Source organism: Rhipicephalus sanguineus, unplaced genomic scaffold, assembly GCF_013339695.2.
Source record: "Rhipicephalus sanguineus isolate Rsan-2018 unplaced genomic scaffold, BIME_Rsan_1.4 Seq7885, whole genome shotgun sequence".
Lineage (NCBI taxonomy): Eukaryota > Metazoa > Arthropoda > Arachnida > Ixodida > Ixodidae > Rhipicephalus > Rhipicephalus sanguineus.
Window position 1 is genome coordinate 17,193 of NW_023615991.1, and position 2,404 is coordinate 19,596.

General features: G+C 61.0%; 1 protein-coding gene across 1 annotated transcript; it reads left to right on the forward strand.

Annotated features, from left to right (window-relative positions):
• The first annotated feature begins 483 nt into the window (after window positions 1-483).
• Window positions 484-1,314, forward strand: LOC119378343 (uncharacterized). The gene has a single exon (XM_037647509.1). The coding sequence runs from the start codon at window positions 484-486 to the stop codon at window positions 1,312-1,314; it is 831 nt and encodes a 276-aa protein (XP_037503437.1).
• Window positions 1,315-2,404: the final 1,090 nt, after the last annotated feature.

Genomic DNA, 2,404 nt, shown 5'->3' on the forward strand with positions numbered 1-2,404 from the left:
CAGAGCGCAAGTGTCCCCGGAGGCTGGATTGTTGAGAGGAGTCTTGGGCGTAGACGCCCCTTTTGTGTTCTTCCGGCGGCGACGCCGGCCTTCGACGAGTTGAAAAATGTCGGCTTGCTCCGCTGACATGGTGGATGGGCCGTCCTCTGGTTGGTTTGTAGGGATAGACGATCACGACAGAGTCGTGGGGTCGTAGCCGCGTTATTCAGGCAGCGCCATGTTGAGAGGTTGGCCGACGGGCGTGTCCGCGTCCAGCAGCGGGGGAGCCGGAGCCGTGAGGCCCAGCTCGGCCGCCACGTGGTGGTGCGCAAAGTTGCTCGAAATGGCCGAAAGTTGGGTGTACCTGGGTAAGATCGGTGTCTCCAGGATCTTGCTAACTTTCCAGATGCAGTCGCAGAGGTTTTAGAGGAGTCCCGTCTAAATTTCCACAGCTCCAGCCGAAAAACGACGGAGCCGATGTGCGTCGCGTCCGATCGCTTCGCGATGTGCCCTCCTCTCCCCGACCCGGACGAGGTTTACCGCCTTCTTCAAGCGATCGACGCCATGGAGACTCCCACTGACGCACCGGACATCTCCGCCGTCGACATCAGGCTCCCGCCGTTTTGGACAGCGGACCCGCAGCTATGGTTCCTGCAGGTGGAGTCCCAATTCACCGCTCGTCGCCTTGCCGCTGAGCTAACAAAGTACCACCACGTGGTCGCTAGCCTCCCACCGGCGATAGCGAGCGAAATACGCGATCTGCTGGTCGCTCCACCTGCAGATAACGCGTACACAACGCTCAAACAGCTGCTCATCAGCTGCCTCACGCCGTCGGAGCCTCAGCGACTGCAGCAGCTACTGCACGACACCGAGCTCGGGGACCGGACGCCCAGCCAATTGTTGCGCCACATGAGGCAGCTGTTGCATACGGCCGGCGCAACCACCACCGAGGCCGACAGCAGACTGCTTCGCGAGCTGTTCCTACAACGACTTCCGGTCAACGTGCGCATGGTCCTCGCCTCGGCTGCCGAAAACGCCTGTCCTCAAATCGCCGCGCTCGCGGACTCGGTGCTGGCGGTCGCTCCGCCGTCCGTCGCGGCGCTACAGCCAGACATTGTCGGCCGCGCGCCTACGACCGCACTGCATGACATCCGGGAGCAGATATCCCGCCTCGCCGATACCGTCGCAGCGATGCAGGCCCGCAGCACTCCCGAGGAGTGCCAGCGCCCAGCAGCGCAACAGAGAACCTGCTGGTATCACAGAAAGCACGGCAACGCTGCTCGCAAATGCATTCCTCCTTGCGACTATGCGGGAAACGGGAGCGGTCGGCACTGAGGACGACGACCAGTGTGCCAGAGGCCCCCAAACGTCGTCCATCAGTGTCTTTCCTCACCGACCGCGACAGTGGCCTTCGATTGCTCGTGGACACCGGCGCTGAGGTGAGCGTGTTGCCGGTTGGATCCACCGATTGCCGTGTCCCCAGTGCGTCCCCCCCTTCAGGCGGTCAACAACACAACCATCGCCACCTACGGACATCGCTCGCTGCACTCGATTTAGGCTTGAACAGAACGTTCCGGTGGATATTCATCGTGGCAGCAGTGAAGTCCGACCATCTTGGGTGCGGACTTTCTTCGGCATTTCGGCCTTCTCGTCGACGTGCGCAACCGCCGCCTTCACGATCCCGTGTCGCAGGCAACTGTGCAAGGCAATCCCTCGCAACACCCTCCGCTGAGCCCCACTCTGCTCGGGCCGTCCAGTGCAGAACGTTTTACTCGCATTTTACAGGAGTTTCCCGAGTTGGCGAGGCAGCCGCCAGCCAGCGCCGGGCGAAGCACGAGGTACGCCACTACATCGCCACCAGCGGCCCACCCGTGCACGCGTGGCCTCGCCGTTTGCCTCCAGAGAAGTTGAAAGTCGCACGACAAGAATTTGAAAATATGATGGAGCTAGGGATCATCAGACCCTCGTCGAGCACTTGGGCATCTCCACTCCATATGGTGCCAAAGTCAACTCCGGGAGACTGGCGACCATGCGGGGACTACAGGGCGCTGAACCAGGTAACGACTCCAGACAGGTACTCGGTACCGCACATACACGACGTCACGACGACGCTTCACGGTGCCACTATCTTCTCGAAGATCGACCTGGTGCGGGCATACCATCAGATTCCCGTTGCCCCGGAGGATGTCCCGAAGACCGCCATCGCAACGCCTTTCGGACTTTTCGAATTCCTCCGAATGCCATTCGGACTCCGAAACGCGGGTCAGACGTTCCAGCGGTTCATGGACGGTGCTAAACGCGGTCTCAACTTCTGCCACGCCTATCTGACGACTTACTAGTGGCCAGCAGCACTCCGGAAGAGCACGTGAATCATCTGCGCATCGTCTTCCAGCGCTTAGTGGAGCATGGCGTGGTCGTGAACATG

Excerpts from the sequence above, each read along its gene's own strand:
- LOC119378343 (XM_037647509.1), top strand. The coding sequence starts at position 484 with ATGTGCCCTCCTCTCCCCGACCCGGACGAGGTTTACCGCCTTCTTCAA.